This window comes from Cucurbita maxima, unplaced genomic scaffold (genome assembly GCF_002738345.1).
Source record: "Cucurbita maxima cultivar Rimu unplaced genomic scaffold, Cmax_1.0 Cma_Scf00046, whole genome shotgun sequence".
In the NCBI taxonomy this organism is placed as follows: domain Eukaryota; kingdom Viridiplantae; phylum Streptophyta; class Magnoliopsida; order Cucurbitales; family Cucurbitaceae; genus Cucurbita; species Cucurbita maxima.
This window is the reverse complement of record NW_019272062.1, coordinates 840,181-858,957: the sequence shown is the minus strand read 5'-3', so window position 1 is coordinate 858,957 and position 18,777 is coordinate 840,181. Positions and strand designations below refer to the sequence as shown.

The 18,777-nt window shown below is 38.5% G+C and overlaps 1 protein-coding gene across 1 annotated transcript in view; it reads right to left on the bottom strand.

Moving 5' to 3' along the window:
• Nucleotides 1–16,569: 16,569 nt before the first annotated feature.
• The window catches only part of LOC111470596 (membrane steroid-binding protein 2-like), a 3,315-nt gene continuing 1,107 nt past the window's right edge, over nt 16,570–18,777 (bottom strand). Inside the window, exon 2 of the mRNA XM_023116154.1 lies at nt 16,570–17,199. Within this exon, the coding sequence (XP_022971922.1) occupies nt 16,845–17,199 (355 nt within the window). The 3' untranslated portion in view covers nt 16,570–16,844. The remainder of the gene's footprint in view (nt 17,200–18,777) is intronic.

The following is an 18,777-nucleotide window of genomic DNA, read 5'->3' as shown; positions in this document are numbered from 1 at the left end:
TGGAGAGCATGAAGATGAAGGAGTCAGAAAATGTATCTGACTATATTACACGTGTACAGACCGTGGCGATCCAGCTAAATCGAAACGAAGAAATGTTACCCGAGACGCAGGTTGTGGAGAAAATCTTGAGGTCGTTAACAGACAACTTCGAGAATGTCATATGTGCCATAGAAGAGTCGAAGGACCTAGCGAAGTTCATAGTCAATGAGCTTGTCGGTTCTCTCGAGGCACACGAGCAACGTAAGAAAAAGAAGGAGGAGCCACTCGATCAAGCGCTTCAGACGAAGGCATCAATAAAAGATGGAAAAGTTCTCTACTCACAAAATTTTTGAGGTAGAGATCATGGAAGCCGCAGGAATGGTTGAGCTGCTCAAGGCAATAGTCACGAAGAAAACTACCAAGAGAAGAGACTATTGAGCCAAGCAAATTGGCATGGAAGAGAACATATTCAAGGGCGCGGTCAAGGATACAATTCCAACATCCAGTGCTTTAAATTCAAAAATATGGTCATTACGCAAATAATTGTAACTCAGAAAAATGTTACAATTGCGGTAGAATCGGACACGTTGCAAATGCATATCAGCCGAAAAAGGGTGAAGAACCATCAACCTAGCCTTGGATGACATAAAAAATGGAGGCATCCTCTTGATGGCCCAAAACGAAGAGCCGAACACAAAAGGAGACAGTGCTGCGAAAGACAATGTCAATAGTCGTGAGGTAGTGGAAATTGTTAGAAATGAAGTGATACGCAGCGGATTTGGCGAAATCGCAGTATTGAAGATGATAAAATTGAAGAAGGATGAACAATTGAATAACAGAGAGCCTGAGCTTGAAGAGAGAGAGCTCCAACCGTGAAAAAGAGGATTTGAGGAAGAAAGAAGAAAGAGAATGGAATGGAATGGAAGGGAGAGAAAGGATAGCAGAAATGCAGATTGAACATGAGAAACAGATGGTTCAAATGCAAGCTGCAATCCCTTCAAATTCCCTTGAAAATCCCAAAACAATGATGAAGAAGCCCATGTGACCAGCGAACGAGCCAATGAAACTGCCAGATCAAGAGGAGGAGAATTGAGATTCAAAGCAACAACTCAAAACTGTCGTGGATAAATTTGTGGAGAAGTCTCAATTGCAGACGTTGAAATCGCTGAACGAGCATTTTTTGAAGGAGACAGATGAGAAGAGAAAGGAGTTTGGAGCTCCAGTTTAGGCTAAAGAGGGTTTGGAGCTCGACTTGAAGAAGAATGCCGACGAGAAGAAATAGAGCGAAATGGATGAAGTTGGAGATAGAATTTGTAGGTTAGTTAAGAGTGAGAGATTGAAGAATGTGGAGATTGGGAGATTGAAAGATGAGAATAATGAGCTTGTGTTGAAATTTGAGGAAGAAAGGGAGAAATGGATGAAGGTTTGTTGTGAGAGGGATGAAATTAAGGCTAATTCTGATAGATTGTTTGAGAAAATATGAGATTTGAGAAAGAAAATGATTGAAATGGAGAAGAATGAGAAAATAGCTTTAGAAGAGACAAAAGATTTGAAGGTGAAATGCAAGAAGTTGTCAGTTGAAAAGATGGAGAGTGAGATTATGAATCGGAACCGGTTGAAAGAGAAGAAATTTGTTAAGAGGTAATTGGATGAATCTGGTAGGGTTATTGAAGATTTGGCGGCCCACTCAGATTCGAAAATGAAGGAGAAAGATGTAGAGATGTTAACTCAACAGAGAGATTCAGTTGATGTGAATCTAAATCGAGTTTAACAGGAGGCAGTGAGTTTACGACGCACGATTGAGATAATCACTCACGATAAAGCTAAAATGGAGGAAGCAAAAATGGAAGTGGAAAATGTCGTCGTGGACTTGCGAAGAAAATTGAGTAAACTGAACGAAGCCATGAAGTCTGAGTGTAGGTGAGAACTAGAAAAATGAAGAGGTGGTGTCACCGATGGGATGTTCTTGAAAAGATCCAAATGAAGTCTCATCAGAGAAGGACAATCCCTTTTTTTCGCTCGAGGAAAAGAAGAGAATATTGAAGAAACCAGGATTGAGACCGAGAAAACAAAAATGGCCCAGTAGGAATCATTGAGTAGGAGCATTTAAGTTTATGGGGAGTTTTGTTGAGAAATAAACTTAAATGTAGGAGAAAAAAAAATAATTATGAATTTTTTTTGTTTTAAATTGGGTAAAAAAAAAAACTGTTACGTAATTTAAGAGAGAAATGGCTTATGGGAGAGGGAAAAGTGATGGGGCAGTTGAAAATCTATAAAAAGGGCTTTACCTCTGTAAATGACAGAGAGAAAAGAACGAGTGAGAACAAAAAAGAACATCAGAGAGCAGCACAACAAACTTGGTTGAGTTAGTGTGTCATACAAAGAAACCTTTTGAGAATTTCTTTGTCTCCTTGTCTCTCCACTTTCGACACTCCTTTTAAAGTTTCGTGAGGGTTATCTAAACGAGTTAGATTCGAGGGTTTTTTCTCTCAAGTTGGTATTGGAGTGGCTTTATTTTTCTACAAATTTGTATTAGAGCAATTTATTTTCTACACTCATAGCGGCTACCTTTGGGAATACATGGTCACCCACCTCGAATTTGAGATCGCTTCTACGCAAATCTGCATAGCTCTTTTGTCGGCTCTATGCGATGAGTATTCTCTGCTTGAATTTTTGCACTGCTGCGTTGGTGATCTGAACTAACTCTGGTCCCAGTAGTGCTGCGTGCCTACCTCTTCCCAAAACACTAGTCTTCGACACCTACTCCCATACAGTGCCTCGAAAGGGGCCAACTGGATGGTCGCTTGGTAACTGTTATTGTAAGTAAACTTCATCAAAGGCAGATGTTTGTCCCAGAATCCAGAGAAATCTATGATATAGCCTTGCAACATATCTTTTAGAATCTAATTCAGCCTTTCGTTCTGTCTGTCCGTTTGAGAATGAAACGCAGTACTAAACCTTAACTGAGTTCCTAGTGCTTTCTGGAGACTTTTCCAAAACTGAGAGGTGAACCTAGTGTCCCGGTCTAATACTATGGACACTGGTACTCCGTGTAGGCGTACTATCTCCCTGATATATAACTGAGCCCACTGATCCACTCGATATGTGGACTTGTCTAGAATGAAGTGACCTGTCTTGGTTAGTTGATCTACAACTACCCAGATTTATAACTCTACTTAGTCTTGGGCAAACCCGAGATGACATCCATAAAACTACTTCCCATTTCCATTGAGGATCATTTAGGGCTGTAGCAATCCTAGTAGACGCTGTCTCGGGGCCTTCACCTCTAGCAGGTCAAACATCAGCTTACGAAATCCGTTATGTCCTTCTTCATCCCTTGCCACCAATTACATCCTTTTAGATCTTGATACATCTTCATACTTCCGAGATGGAATGTATAAGATATATCATGGGCTTTAGTCATAATATCTTTTAGGATTTTCTCATCTCGAGAATGCACAGGCGGTCTTGCCACAACAAGCCCTCGTCTAAGGAGATAGAATACCCAATTGGTCTCTCTATCTCAGTTTGTCACCACACTTTACTGAGGTTTTCATAAGACCTCTGAGCATCGATAACTCATTTTCATAGGGTGGGTTGTATGGTTATCTGTGCTATCTTTGCGGTACCACCTCTAACCACAACATCTATCCCAACCCTCTTGATCTCATCTTGTAGTCTTTCCTACTTCGTGATCATTGCAGAAGTATGAACGACCTTCTTGCCTAATGCATCAACTATAACATTAGCTTTTCCTGAATGGTATAGGATCTCTATATCATAATATTTTTACCAGTTCCTACCATCACCTCGTCTCATATTGAGCTTCTTTTGCGTGAACAAGTATTTAAGGCTCTTGTGATCAGTGAAGATTAAACTTTTTCCCCATATAGGTAATGCCGCCACGTTTTCAGAGCAAACACTGGCGCCGCTAACTCGAGGTCATGAGTGGGGTAGTTTCGTTCATATTCCTTCAATTGCCTAGAAGCATACGCTATCACCTTACCCTTCTGCATGAGTGCACACCCTAAACCTTTCCCTAATGCGTCACTATACACCACGAGGTTGCCTGACCCACTTGGACCTGTGAGAACTGGTGTTGTCACCAATCTCTCCTTGAGTTTTTGGAAACTCTGTTCACAAGTTGGAGTTCAAGTAGAGGGCTTGCCCTTCTTGGTTAACCAAGTTAGCACTGATTATATTTTGGAGAAATCCTGGATGAACCTTTTGTAGTATGCAGCTAGCCCTAGAAAACTCTACAATTCAATGACTCTGTTCAGCCTTAGCCACCTCATCACTACTTCTATCTAGCTGGGTCCACTGTGATCCCTTCACTTGACACCACATGACCTAAAAATGCTACTTTAGATAGCCATGTTGGGATTTATGCCCTAAAGCCTCGTAATTAATTATTTAGTTTTTAACCATAATTTATATTATTTTATTTGTAATTTAATTGTTATCTATGGTATGAAAATTCAAGGTTATTGATGTAATCTTGAACAGTATGTGGTTGACATGAAGAGGATCATGTTCAAGTAATAACCTAAATAGTTTATATTATATGGATAATGTTGGGTGCCTTATCCTGGTAACACTATTGATATGACCCACTTTGTAATCGTTACAAATGATTTGATCCAAATCATTCATATGGAGACATGTAAGTAGGTATTCTATATAATGAGTTTGTATAAGACTGGACTAAGAAATATTTAATCTCTCTTAATAAATCCGTTAATTGAGAAGGTTAATATTTCACATGATGATTACGACTCGATCTTAATCCTGAGTGAGTTATGAACTCTTGCCCGTGAGGGCTTGTCCTTTAATTTACATAGGTGAGAATGACTCTTTTAGCCGATTCAATAGTCCTACAGTGCATAAGAGTGCAACTCTAAGTCTATAGTGGAGTGATCTATAGTTAATAAATGAAAATTGATTAATTAAAAAGTTTAATTAATTAATTTTATATCATTGGAGCTTATAATCTCCATAAGGTCCCTTGCTGGCTGAGAATAATGCTAAAAGGTTCAATTTATTTGAAAGAAAATTTGAAGTGTTTAAATTGATATTTAATATATTATATATATTAAATATAAAGGAGAAAATGAATTTAATTTGAAATGTCAAATTAATATTTAATATATTAGATATATTAAATAGAGAAAAAATATATTTAATTAGAAGGGTTTAAATTAATATTTAATAAATTAGATAGGTTAAATATAAATAAAGAAAAAATATATTAATTTGAAGGGTTCAAATTAATATTTAATATATTAGATATATTAAAAGAAAAATATATTTATTATATTTGATACAATTAAATGTTAAATCAATTAATGTATTTTGATACATTAAATAAAAATATATTTGAAATATGAATGATATTCAAATTAGTTAAATATATATTAGGATATCTTCTAATATCTAAATATGATTTGTATAAGATATAATATCCTAATATATTAAATGTGCAAATATTCTCCGACAGTCCCTATAAATAGGACCCTCGAGTTGAGCCAAATACATATCAATCTCTCCCACTTTTAGTGAAGAATGAAATGACATCTCTAGAGAATTCTCGAAACTCTTCTTCTCCGATCCGTTTGGGATTTTCTTTCAAGAGGCTCCTACAAGCCTTGACCTGTGTTCGAGTCATAGCAAGGAAGATCTCATGGAATGTTTAAAAGCTTTTGCATGGTTGGAATGAGTTGTGCAATCTAGGGTTTCTACAACGGTAGAGTTCTTACTCTTCTATTTATTGCTTTGCTTTAATTCTTAATAAAAATCAAAACGGTTCCCAATGTTTCCGCTACGTGGATGAAGAGTTCATTCCCTTCAAGCCAAAACTTACACTTGGAAAACTTGGCCTACAACTGTTGGGCTCTCAACACTCTCAGGAATTTCCTCAGGTGTTCCTCATGCTTTGTCTCTCACTTAGAGTATATCAGAATATCATCAATGAACACTATAACAAAAGTGTCTAAGAATTCCTTAAATACCCCGTTCATTAGTTCCATACTGGTGCATTGGTAAGGTCGTTGCTCATAATGTCCATATTGACTTCTAAAAGCCGTCTTGGTATATCCTCTTCTCTGATCCTCAACTGATGATACCGTGACCTCAAGTCAATTTTAGAAAAGACCGTTGCTCCCTATAGTTGATCGAACAAGTGGTTGATTCTCGGGAGGAGATACTTATTCTTTATGATGACCTTGTTCAACTCTCTATAAACAATAGATAGACACAAAGACCCTCCATCTTTTTGACAAACAGAACAGAGGCTTCCTAGGGTGATACATTAGGTCGAATGAAACCTTTGTCCAAAAGCTCCTAGAACTGTTCTTTCAATTCCCTAGTTCTGCAGGTGCCATCCTGTAGAGTGCCTTGGAGATCGGCGTGATTCCTGGTTCTAGATCGATCCCGAAACCCACTTCCTTAATTGGGGGCAAACCTGAAAAATCCTCTTGAAAAAAATCTACAAACTCCCTAACGATGTGTACTGATGAGACTGTCTGCTCATTACTATTGTCTAAGGTCACGCTGGCTAAAAATGCATTTGCGCTACTACGAATCATCTTTCTGGCCTTTAGTGTTGTAATGACGCTTGGGGTTCCTTGGAAGTGGCTCCCTTGAATGTAAAGTTATCCCCTGACAGAAGTTTGAGAGTCACTACTCGAGTCTCACAATCTATCAGAGCGCGATTCTCGCCTAACCAATCCATACCCAAAATAACATCAAAATCTTGCATGTTTAACACAATCAGTGCGGCTTTTATGACATGTCCCGACACTATTACACTATCTCCCTTAACCCTATGAGTAGCCATCAATAGCTCTTGACCAGGAGTGGACACTAACAGGGTGATCTCTAAGGGTTCTTTAACTAAGTGTGCTAGCTCTACGAATTCCTTAGATACGAAAGAATGTGTAGAACATGAATCAAATAACATAAGGCCAAATGACCAAAGATGGGTAGTGTACTTGTAACAACTGCATTAGGCTCGTCAGCTTGCCTAGATATGGTTGCATGGGCTATAACTCGCCCCTGCTGATGCTAAGCACCTCGATCTCTCTGGTCATGTGCAGCAAATTGGTTAATGCGCTGATCGTTCCTCTGAGAATAATCTACTGTAAAGTGCCCTGCTTGCCCACATTTGTAGCATGCGTCAGTTCCCGTCCTGCACTCCCCCACGTGAGGATGCTGACAATAGGGACAAAGGGCTCTGTTTCGCATTAGGGCTTTCTCCCGCTTATCAGTGCTATTGCGGGGTAGTCTACCAATTTTGGGGTGGCTCCAGTCTGTCATCTTCCCCTGAACTACAGTGTGGGGTGTGTTGACTAATTCTACCAGTAACTTGTGGATGTGGGGCATGTTGATGAGGATTGCCACTCTGAGGGCTTCTTCATAACTTGAGGATGCCTGGGTCGCCACATGTCCTTTTAGATCCTCCCTTAGACTTAGCAATGAATTGTTGCCACATGTCCCTTTAAATCCTCCCTTCGACCAACAATGAATCGCTCAACCTTCAACTCCTCAGTGCTGACATACATGGGAGAAAACCTTGCCAACCTGTTGAATTTCATATCATACTACTCCACTGACTTGTCACCCTGTTTGAGCTCAAGAAACGTTGCTTGCAATTTTATTATGGCAGTGACAGGATAGTATTTTTGGTGGTATGCTTCTTTAAGCTGGCACCAGGCGGTGGATCCTCAATGTGGTGCAATAATCCTCTTAGCGTCTTTCCACCAAAAGTGTGTCTCTCCTTTCAACATGTATGTCCCACAATAGACTTGGTACTCCAGCGGAAATTCATGTAATGGAAGTATGTTTCGCTAGCCTTCACCACATCTCTACTATGATAGGGTCCACCTTGCCCCCTTCAAAGGTAGGCGGTTTATGCCTCAAGAAATCCTTCAAGTAACAGGACTCCACAGTCATAGTCCATGAGTCTCTAGTCTCTTGCACTATTGTCTGATTAGCCACTAGCGCCTGCATCTTTTGGGCCATCATGGTCTGGTTTCCATTGAGGTTATCATGAATGTTTGTAGCATATCCATTGTGAGCGTGGCTGACAGCTGGCTAGATGTGATTTTTGTATTATTGATTGGCACAAGCGAGACCTCTTCGGGGAGGGAATCAGTAGGGTCTGTATTAGACAAGTCCTAAGCAGTAAGGTTTGTGTCAGACAAGTCTTCAGTAGTAGGATCTGAATTAGACAAGTCTTGAGCTATAAGGTCTGTATCAAGCAAGTCTAGGGCCATTGTTCTCCTTCGGCCCGTTCTAATTCTTCGTGTTCGTGGTACAGTCCTCTCGCTAGCTCGAGGCATGTCTCTTAACTCCTCTTGAGGTTTAGGTTTTTCCACTTTAGGTGATGGAACAGGGGTGCCCTTAGCGACTTTAGTTCCATTATCTATCGCAATAGAAAGAAGAAAAAAACAATTGTGGTTATAATTCATTCATAGCACAAAGGATATGACTTCTTAACCTAAATGTCTACAGGACCTATGACTTGGTGCTCTGTACCAATATGTCACAACCCAATATTTTACTATGAGTCATGACTCAAAACGAAAACATGAATGTAAAGAAAACCATTGAAAATGCATTAAGGCGAAATCATTTATTCCAAGTAAAAGAAATTTCAATACAAAGGTTCAACCCATTAAAAGTTTTGAAAACAAAATACGAGAATTCAAATACAAAAGAAAAGACTAGACTGACGACCTAGGACATGCATTCCTTTGTGACAATCCACCTATTTGATCACGCCCTATATCGACCCAACGACTCATGCACCTGGAAAAAAAAAAAGATATAGCAGAGATGAGTATAAAATGATAACCAGTAAGACACCTACTTTTAGCTCTCGTCGCATCCTAAGCTTAACAAACAACCACAAAGTTCTCATTGGCTCTAAGACGTCTAGTTCTAATCTTAGCCCTTTGGGACTTCTATGGTTCTTTGTCCTTTCATTTAGTACCTGAGAAGTTCTTATGCCAAGCTGTAATAACCGGTGTCTCTCTATGAGGTCCTACTTCTACATGATTAACTGAGACTACATGGTATCTTGCCTAGGGGTGTGCTGAGTACCTCCTAAGCCCATAATAGACCCGTTCCCATTCAGCTAATGGGTTGTATGACATGGGGATACATTTCTCATGTGAAATGGCTAGGAGCAGTAAGAACTGATTAAGAACCCCTGAAACTTCTAGCCTAAGAACGCTCCTAAGCTATGGATATTGTGTATACAACTAGTAGCCTAAGAACGCTCCTAAGCTATGGATATTGTGTATACAACTAGTAGCCTAAGAACGCTCCTAAGGTACTACGTTCACCGTGGTGATCTACTAGGCTCCTATGGAAGTGATTGATCTAAGCTTAGTGACTCTGTATCATGGATACCTAGACTTTCCTTTTCTTTACGGGCCACTGTTAGGGTTCCACTTGGACCCCTATAATAGATGGAGTGGCAAAATGACTCATTTGCCCCTTTGTAGGATTGATTTTCTCGTATTCTTTTAATTGGCGTGATGCATACGCAACAATCTTACCGTGTTGCATCAATACACAACCTAATCCCTTTTTAGACGCATCGCTGTATATTATGTATCCCGTTGAGTTTTTTGGAACAGTGAGTACTGGAACTGACACTAGTCTTTGTTTTAGGTCCTAGAAACTAGTCTCACATGCATTGTTGTATATGAAAGGTACGCCCTTTCTTGTCAGCTGTGTATGGGGAGAAGTTATTCTAGTGAAGTCTTGGACAAATCTTTGATAGTAGCCTACTAACTCCAGACAACTTCGTACCTCAGTAACCGTAGTTGGGTGTTACCATTTCGTGACAACTTCTATTTTAGTGGGGTCTACTGAAATTTTGTCTTTAGACACTACGTGTCCTAAGAACGAAATTTGTCGTAGCCAAAATTAACATTTGGAGAATTTGGCATACAACTTATTTTTCCTTAAGATAGTTAGGGCTTTTCATTGGTGTTCTTGATCTATTTTTGAGTATATTAGGATGTCAACACGATTTAAAACATGTCTAGACACTCCTTGAATACTTGGTTCATTAATTTCTTGAACACTGTTGGGGCGTTGGTGAGGCCAAATGGCATCACTACAAATTTGTAGTGTCCATATCTTATTCGAAAGGCGATTTTTAGTACATCTACATCCTTAATCTTAATTTGGTGATAGCCTGATCGAAGCTCTATTTTGGAAAATACCGTAGCCTCTCGAAGTTGATCGAATAGGCCCTCGATGCATGGGAATGGATATTTGTTCTTTATTTTTCTCTTGATTACCTTCCTATAGTTGATGCATAGGCGCATCGAACCATCTTTCTTTTTAACAAATAACACCGGCACACCCCAAGGGGATACACTAGGTTGAATGAAACCTTTTTCTAGCAGGTCTTATAGTTGTAGTTTTAGTTCTTTTAGTTTCGCTGGAGCCATGTGGTGCAGTGCTTTATAGATGGGTCTAGTTATGGGTTCGAGTTCTATCCCAAAGTCTACTGCTCTTGAAGGAGAACTTCTGGTACATCCTTTGGGAAAACATTCAGAAATTCGTTTACTATGGGTACTCTATTCATTTTTTTCTATTTTCCTTTTATGTCTATTGCACAGGCTAGTATAACCCTCTCTCCTTGATGTACTAAGCGTTTGGCTTTCATCATCGATATTATCTTTGGGGTGACACAGTGCAAGTTCTTTTAAATTTAAACTTCGGTCCGTTATGTGGCATAAATGCTTCTTCTTTTTTATGACAATCTATACTGGCATAGTTTTTTTTGGTAGCTAGTCCATTCCTAATATGACGTCGAAATCCGTCATATTTACTATTTTTAGTTCTACGCTTATGGTTTGTCCAGATACACTATTATTTGTCAGTCTTTTACCCTATTTTCAATAACTAGATCTACCCCGCTATGGTACTAACAGACAACACATGTAATAAGAGTTCTACTGTGAACCCTACTTGACTAACAAATGACATAGAAATAAAGGAATGCATAGAGCCAAAATCAAACAACATTAATGCATAATATCCCAGTATAGAAAGCGTACCTATCACCATGGTGATAAGATAAGGAACCACTACAAGGGGAGTAAGATTCGGATTACCTTGTTGATCGAATATCTCAAGGCAAGAACATTGTTTGAGATTCGAATCACTCCACAAGCAAGATCGATCATGTCTAGCTTGAATGATTCTTGTTGATCAAATATCTCAAGGCAAGAACACTTGTTTGAGATTCGAATCACTCCACAAGCAAGATTGATCATGTCGAGCTTGAATGATTCTACATGCAACCTAAACTACATAGAATTGTAAAGAAACTTAGCCATTGGCTAAAGAAGAGCACAAATGCTTCTTTTACTATATTTTCCAAGTCTACTTAGAAATACAACATACATGGCTCTATATAGCCTCAAAATGAAACTACTAAAGGCATTCCAAGAGCGGTAACATTCATACTTAATGACCTTAATTAATCATTATGTAATTGTAACTTAAGTAAATTAAAAGTCTTAAAATACATTAATGAAATACAATAACTCTAAATTGTAATCCACCCAAAATTCAAAACATGAAACTTCATTCATCTTCAATGTGGCATGAATTGAAATATATTTTGATAATTTCAACCATATTTTCTTCAAATCTTCATTGAAGCATATTGTATGATTGATGTCTCTTGGTTCATATCACATGGTGTCAAATGTTCCCGCATCTTTATTGGTAGATGCATGCGCCCTTGTCTGTGAGCGAGTTTTTATAGTGCATTCGCCACTGCTCGGGCCTCTAGGTAGTTCCATTGATTCTCATTATCCTTCCAAGTACAGTATCTTGTCGTGTGACCTTCATGATCGCACTTGAAGCATGATCCTGAGCCTGCCATACATCTGCCCCAGTGTTGTTTCCCGCAGTCGCGGCATAAAGGCTTCTCACGTTCTTGATCTCTCTCTGTGTCCCAAGGTTCCTGTTTGCATGCTGAGCACGACGTTTATCATTATAATGGGGTCTCTATGTCGACGATTAGTAATCTGGCTATCTTGGCTCATATTGTCGCTTCCTTCCAATAGTGAACGTTGGCTCCCGTTGTTTTTCTTCTTGAGGCTTTTCCAGAACTCTAGCTTTTTTTAATGCCTCATCGTAGGTTTTTGGGTCTATTGCTTCCACCATGCGGTGGACTTTCGGGTCTTCGCCCAACACAAATTTTTCTATCATCTTTTCTTCAGTTTCTACCAACGACGATGCAAACTTTTTCAACCTCATAAACTCTTGATCATATCGGTTTATCGAGTGCCCACCTTGGGTCAGATGGGTGAACTCCTGTTGTTTCTTAACTCGAGCCACCTTTGGATAATATTATTTCAGGAAAGTCTCCTTAAATTTATCCCATGTCATGACTCCTCCTCCCCGGTTGATACTATTCTTATTATCTATCCACCAAACTTCTGTGACTTTTTGTAGCATATAAGACGTGTAGGATACTTTATAGTTTTTCGGACAATCCATCGTTACAAAGATGGTTTCCATAGTCGAGATCCACATATGAGCTTCCGTTGGATCTTTCTTAAAATTGGTGAATAGACGCAAATCAAACCACATGAGATCTCGTAGCCAGATCGCTCCTCTAACAGGTTGCGAACTGTTGGCTTGCTGCGTGACCATCATGGTTTGCATCATTGCCTGGAAAGAATTTCACATCATCTGTGTAGTAGAATCTATTACAGCCGTTGTTGCCACCGAGGTGGTGTAGCTTGTGGTGGCAGTGCAGCTGCATCCGTTCTAGTTGTTGGCCCTTCTTGAGGTGGGTTCTCTTCAACCTCACCTCTTCAACCTCACCCTAACAGGGGTTGTCCCTTTCCTCGTTTACCTCTTTCGCCTCTTCTTGGCAGCATGGTTCTAAAAACCAAAATAATTCTATCTAAGTCTATGGTTTAAAAGCATAGAGTAGCATAAAAAGCATATAATAGCATCCATTAAATCAAGTATCACATTATAACATATAATAAAAATTGTCTAAGTTACATGCTACATGACTCAATATTTAAAGCCAATCACAATAAATATCCTCACATCATTTTTTATTTTTCTTATCTTTTGCATGGCATACCTGACGGTGACGGGGCATTGACGATTGGAGCATGGAATATGTCAAGCCTACATCGTAGGCTAGTTTACAAGATCTGTAACCTAGAGCTCTGATTCCAACTGCATGGACGCTAACTTTTCTACTTAATCAAAGGTCCTTACCGTACACATATCATTCACATTTAATGCGAAATGAGCTTTATTAATACTTTATAATAATCTAAACCTTAGTCTTGCATGCTTCAATTAATGTCTTTGAATTAAACCAACACAAATTGAAATAAAACGAAAAACAAATACATAATGAAATGCCCTATACTAACCTATATGCTACTAAATGGAAATGCAATTTAACCTATACTAACCTATAGTCTAATAAATTTAAAATACGAAACTATCCTAAGCATGTGCCACAGTCTCGGGGTTGCGATGTCGCCATCAGCCTTATAGGAGCACTTTGCCTTTACCTGAAAAATATAGTAGCACGTGGCCTGAGTATTTTAAGAAATACCTAGTAAGTGACCCCCTATCGGGGTTATAATGCAAAAACACACAATTGCATGCATGAGGCCTATCATAACAGTTTATCGGCGTCTATCCTAAGGGGCAACTTGGATGTGTAATCACGTTCTCTATACACGATCCACACGTGTGAGTATGGGCCCCCACCAGTCGGTTCGCACAACTCATAGGCCCCTTTTTGGTCGAGTGAGCGTTCTCTGAGAGTTGTTGATATCAAACAACTGTTAGAAGTAGCGACCGTCACGGGAACACTATGTTAAGCATAATGAACGCTCCTCTACCAAGTAGCATACGCATTCGCATTATCTTGAAGGAATAGGGGTATCCTCCAATGCATGAGCAAACAGTAGTGCATGAGGTCCCGATATCTTTTAATTATCACTAATACAACCCCGCTATGTGTTCTTCATATTATACCATTTTTCATATCAATTCTCATGACGTTTATCACATCATTTATCATAACTTTCATGCATATGTTGGGGTCATATTTCATGTTATTGGTCGTTTTTCATGTCAATCATATCATATCATTTATAACATATAAATCATATTAAAACATATCCATACTTTCAAACATAATAGTCCATATCGTGCGCATATCATAACATACATCATAACAGTCACATAGTTCATTGGAAGCATGTCTTCAATGAGACACATCATAACATATGGTATCATAAAACATGTCAATTCATCAAATATAGCAAAACAATCACATTGCATAACATTTACGTATCATTTTCTAACGGTCTATATATACGATCTATTACATGTGCGAAACCACGAGCATGTGTCAGCATACAACATTCAATTCATAACCTAATGACGGTAGGAGGCACTTACTTGGTTGACCTTAGCCGGCGTTCTCCCTAATTATTTACGTAAGTTCTCCCTCCGCGAAAGTGTCCCAAGCTATCATCGGTTGTCGTTTCTTATTAGATCGTTCATCACCTTTCGTTAGTATTTCACAATTTAATAATAATTCCAACTGAAACTTGTGAAATACGACATTAAAATGACCTTGATTACCTTAATTAGGATCGAAAACAGGTTTGAGAGGGTCAGAACAGTGAAAATTGGACTAAAATCAGAATCTCGAGTCGTGGAGCCACTGGAACCAACCGAGTCGTTTGACCCGTCGAAGCCAAGGGACATGTCGTGCTACGGGTGTGCCACATGGCATAATGAGAAGCTGTCGCATGTGCAAGTCCTTCCAGGTCGAGGGGCAGGTCATGGTCACAGGTGATTGGGTTGTCTATGTGTATTAGGTCAAGACATGGGTCGCGATGACACAGTTGTTGAGATATGATTCAAAGTATTCAAAAAGATATGATTCAGAGTAGTTGAGATATGATTCAAATATTCAAACTATCAAGATTTTAGGAGATTTTAGGAGATTGTAAGTACATTTGAATTTTTCTAGATTTCGATGATTTACTATTTTTTGTTCAGTATATAAGCTATAAATACGACAATTGTGTAATCCTCTAAGCATCAAGTCAGTAGACAATAATAAAACACTGCAGCATTCATCTATTCTATCTATTCTTATCTTTTTCACTATCCCTTTTTCCAACAAAAGTGTGACTGCCCTCTAGTTGGGTCGCTTTCCGACGTCATTTTTTATCCATTTTTCTCCCTTTCCTCTCTGTCAGTTCCTCTCCTTCCTTCCCACGAAGTTTTCGTGATGTTTTGGTGCCTATAACTACAAATCCGAGAGCCTCAATAACAACTCAAACTCCGATTTGAAATCCAACGAAGTACAACGGCGTTAGAGCGTGTAAGGCTTACCTTTCGTGGTTGTATGAATTTTGGCGATCCTTTTCGCAATGTAGGAGGGTTGTTTCAGCGTTGGGGTTCCTCTAGATAAGCTCGCCGACGAGGGTTCTTTTTCTTTTCTTCTTTCTCTCGCTCTCTCTCTGTGCAGGTCGTTTGACGTGTGGGCAGAGGGATAGGTAGGAGCGTGGTGATCCATGGGAGTCAGGAGAGCGTGTATTGGGGTGTTAGAATGAGAACTCCGGAGCTCGCTAGAGTTCTCGGGTCTGCACCGAGTTTTTTTTTTAAATTTCGAATCGTTACACTTGTTCATATTGAATCATAATGAACTGTGCGAGTATGTATGCAAAATTATTGATCAAAATACTGGATATAATTCTAGTTTGGAGAGTTATCAGTGTCTGAGGATAATCTCTTGAATGACCCTAGGCCCAAACCCAAAGAATCCGTCAAGCTCACACATTCTGAAAGAGAAAGAAATGTCTTGAAAGCCATGACAGTCAAATAGAGGGCATCCCTTTTGACATGCAAAGGGTTAGGAAGCCCTAAATTGTATGACAAGTCATTAGACGTGACTTGACATCTCTCTCACTTAAAACCTAAGGCCTCCACATCCACATGAGTTCTAAGGAAGCGTTAGATGGAGCAGTATAAATAGAATATCTACCATCAAAGATGGTACGTTATCTTTTTGACATCTTTCTCACTTAAAACCTACAACCTCCACATAGGTTCTTAGGAAGGGTTAGATGGAAAGTGTTAGATGAGGGCATTATAAATAGAATAATTATCTTCAAATATGGTAGGTATTCTTTTTGACATTTATCACGCAAAACCTAAAGCCTCCACACGAGTTTTAAAGAAGTGTTAAATAGGACCAATATAAATAGAATATCTATCTTCAAATATGGGACGTAATCTTTAGCATATCACCGCACCAATGTAGTTTAAAAACTATATACAATAACCAACATTTTTAATATCAAGATTTAATTGATAACATTAATGTGACTTCCCCAACAATTTACAATTTTAGTGAGCACTTGGCATTTGTAACCTCACCTACAAAGTCGGTTCAAATGACATTTTTAAAATATGATCCGAGATCAAACTTTGAATCCCCCTATCAAACTAAAAACTATATGCATATTAATGGAGGCCTCAAACCCAATGGAATTGCTAATCCCCTATTTATTGTTATTCATTAGTTCATACTTTCAGTTTCAATCCAATTAGGTCAAACAAATTGGGGAAAGAGAGACCTGAGTCCTATTTCCAAATTCAAAGACTTGTCTTATTATCAGATGTTTGTTGAACAAGAGTAACATAAACTCTAAGTCTTAACTCCACCTGTAATATCTTCCTACACAGCTACACTTCACTTATCTATAAAACAAGATTACTGAAACATGACCACACGTACACATCGTTCTCCACCCACAAAAATATTATTCAACGTTTTTCGCAGCAGCAGGGGTTTCCTCGGCGGCTTTATCAGCATGAGATTCCGAGGGACTGTCTTCAGCAGGCTTGCTGCTGCTAACTTCTGCTGTGCTTGATTCTGCAGGCTCACCAGCAGCCGGCGCAGCATCACCTTCAGCAACTGGCTTCTTGATTGTCCCAACTTTAACATATTTACTCATGAATTTGTATTCCCAGTCCTGTAAGGCTTCCAGTTCAAATGGCCCAAGACCAGAGATATCCCCTGTCAGATCTTTCTCTTCAAATGACATTTTTGCAAGAGCTCTGCTGGCATCCTTTCCAGCAAAAAGGGCATACGGCCCTCCAGGTCCATAGAACATCCTGCAACCAAGGAGTGTCAAAATTGGAGCAATATATATAGGCGTATATTTTCTTCAATTTTAGTTTTCCTTTACGAGTACGCACACACAAGAGAACAAGACACGGAAAAGAAACAGGAGACATAAACAAATCTTCGTGTCCACAACCTTAGGGTAGTAAATAACACTGTGAGTTTATAAACTTGACTTAGTAGAATAAGTCACTAAAAATAAACAGATCTTCGTTTCTACAACCTTAGTGTAGTAAATAACACTGTGAGCATATATACTTGACTTAGTAGAATTAAGTCACCAACTTATGGAGTAACTTTAAGAGAATTGTTAGTGGATTTAGTAGAGGATAAGTTACTAACTTATGGACCAATATAGGAGAATTGGTAGTGGTACGACAATCATTGGAGGAACAATAACTAAATCTGAGGATACTCCAAAATCTTTTCAATTGCTCGTTCGAGAATTACGATCTTTGGCTTTGGAACGGAATGATTTCTTTGTATCGGAGAAGAACTTCCAGATTAATAGGAAGGAAGCTTAATCAAAATAAATCAGCAAAATTGTGGACCAAAGTTTTATGATTTATCTAGGAAGATTGTTAGTGTGAGGAGAAAGTTTAGGAAGCAAATTAGTGCCTTCTCCACTCTAAATACTCGTGAGATGTATGTTTATTTCCCAACAACAAAGAAAATTGAAAAGCTAAGTGATTAAGGTTCCTTGTACCAAAGCTCTCTCCTCTTTTGCTCCCTTTATTTGTTTTGACATATTTAGATCATGGGCCATTTCCAACAAACACATCATGCAAAGAATGGTTCAAAAGTATACCCTAACCACGAAACAAAGGACATGTTCTTATAAAGTCTTTTGAAAAGCAACTTTCTAATTGTTAGCGCATAATGAGAACTACTTTCTACATTGTTTTCTCTTAAACTTATTCTCTTTCAAATCATAAGTTTGTAAAAAGTGATTTGAAATCATTAGCTCGTTTAAAAGTAATTTTACATTTAACAGAACCTTCTTCAGCCCCACAAGAAGAATCGGTCTCTATGGTCCCTTTACAAGCCAAGTTTTCACAATAACTCGTGAAACATCAAACTCTTGCCTTTGTGAACTCCATATGCTATACGAATTCTATATGCTGGAAATACCATGGCCGTAACTTGAAAGCAAAAAATGACAGTCCCAATTAAATATTTTCAAAACCAGATATGTAGCAAATTACAGCTATAAGAAGGAACAATAAATATCAAAATTAAAAGTCAGATGCACAAAAACAAGAAGATTAATTTCACCAATCTATTTTGAGAGGTTTTCTGGTCCAACACGAAAAAAATTAAAAGATTGAATTGAAGTCCAGAACTCAAAAAATCAGTAAGTTCTTCTTTGGTCCTAGCATATATTATGACAAACATAGAACACCATAAAAGATAGGGGATGCATAGTGGACAATGAATGACTTAGAAAAAGAAACATGAAGAGAAGACGAATTAGAAATAGCCACAAAAAAAAAAAAAAAAAAAAAAAAAAAAAAAAAAAAAAAAAAAAAAAAAAAAAAAAAAAAAAAAAAAAAAAAAAAAAAAAAAAA